The sequence below is a fragment of the Penaeus monodon genome, chromosome 15 (genome assembly GCF_015228065.2).
Source record: "Penaeus monodon isolate SGIC_2016 chromosome 15, NSTDA_Pmon_1, whole genome shotgun sequence".
NCBI lineage: Eukaryota > Metazoa > Arthropoda > Malacostraca > Decapoda > Penaeidae > Penaeus > Penaeus monodon.
The window spans coordinates 19,586,479-19,588,409 of NC_051400.1; the positions used below are offsets into that span (position 1 = coordinate 19,586,479).

Genomic DNA, 1,931 nt, shown 5'->3' on the forward strand with positions numbered 1-1,931 from the left:
CTAAGGGTTAATGAATGTGAGCAAAAGCTTTTAGCTTAAAAATAAAATTAATATCTGTATTAAATGTCGATTATCATTTCTACAATTCGGTACTTAAATTTTGTGTTTACAAATCCATGCAGCAACAGTTGACAGTGGGCATCTTACTTCTTTACACAGCTACAACTTAAGCTGTGGCTGTATCTAAAGCAAGAACATACCTAATTTTATTGCTTATACTTCACTTACTTGATGTAAGCTTCAGAGTGCAGTAGTCGATGTGTCTTTGGAGGGGGTGCAATGAAGATTGGATCACATGTACGTTGGGTAACACTTCCGCCATTAATACCTGAAAATATTTAAAAAGTATTACACTTATTATTAATTTAGTGTGCAAATGGCTTTGCAAGCCAACCCTTACTATTAATAGAAAAATAATTGATAATAGCTGGGAATAAACATGCATCAATGTCTTTGCATATATACACAATTCCCCTCTCAGAAAAAATAACTTTCAATAATGCTCAAGTCATCTATGTCAATCTATGTTTCCCCTTGCATTATTAGGTAAGTACAGGAAAAAGATCAGAGTGAATTTCTTTTATAAACTCACAAACATTTTCTTACAGAAAATTAAGTTAATTTACCTGCTTGTGGGTAGAGCCCATACCCACTCTGCCCAGGAACAAGGGCAGACCCAGGTTTACAGCCTGGATAAGATGACATTCCTGTGTAGTAGGAACTGGCTCGTCCTTGAAGCAACCCTGGAAACATGCCAAACATGCCAAGACATTCCAGACACTAATAATCATTCATGCATAATATGGGATTAATGCATGCAACAACAACAACAAGATACACATTACCTTTTAACGCAAATAAATAAAACAGTTTCATATAAGAAAAAAATAAAGAACTATTAAATTCATAAACTTAGCTTGAGAACTATTTAATTCATAAACTTGCAAACAAGCTAAAGGTAAATGCAATGCTGAGGTATGTTAACCCCTTCTCTCTTGACTGTGTTCTGATATACACTTGTTTCATATCAAATTCACAAAAGAATATAGTTATTAGAGATGCTCAGTAAGTAGGTTTCTGACAAACTATGTGATGACAAACCATCAGGGTATTAACTCTGCACCTATGAACACTGTTGATGTCCATGACATTATGACATTATTATATGTTATGAGTCATTCATTACCTAATTGTCATGTGCTTCTAAAATGATTTTATAATCAAACCAGCCTAATTTTAATTATTTGTTTCACATACATCAATGGTTATTAGTTTTATTTGTGAGATATGGAGACAGCTGATTGATAACTAATATTCAAATATTTTTATATCAGTTTCCCTGCCACCTGTGACATGCACTGATCATTTCATAAGACATGAAAACATAATTTTTATCATTAGTATATTGCATATAAAACAGCAGTTTGTGGAAGTAAATAGCTTGGGCTAATGATAACGGGTATGCCACTCTTCACATCATAAGTATAGCAGAGCAACATTCTGATTACACAGATGCAAGTGGTCAGTGAAGAAGGTGTTAATGAGTATTTCACATTCTTAACATCAATGTGCTATCAAACAATAAAACATCAAGTCAATAAACAGAAGTGATCAATATATTTCCACATTCAATTGCACAAACAATGAAGAGATGAAGTAGATAAGAGCAGCATGAAAAGTATGAAGAGGGAGAAAAGGCATGACTAACCAATAAATATCAGAAAGATAAATCAGAACATAACAAAAGCCCTGTGCTTTGGAACTGTGTTCATGGACAGTCTACTATGGTTCTGTTTTATTAAATCTAATTACATAATGTGGCAACTTAGGATCTTAGTCACCAAGAAGACATTAGGTCTATCTTTTTAAAAGGAAAACCTTTTATTTATGTTACATTAATATCAATAACAATTTTGTTATTATTGCTTTTG

The 1,931-nt window shown here is 32.9% G+C and overlaps 1 protein-coding gene across 1 annotated transcript in view; it reads right to left on the bottom strand.

The window, feature by feature from the left end:
* The window catches only part of LOC119581804 (protein polybromo-1-like), a gene marked incomplete in the record, with an annotated part of 66,711 nt that overhangs the window by 14,426 nt on the left and 50,354 nt on the right, over positions 1–1,931 (bottom strand). The window contains 1 exon segment of the mRNA XM_037929935.1: positions 229–328. Within this exon segment, the coding sequence (XP_037785863.1) occupies positions 229–328 (100 nt within the window).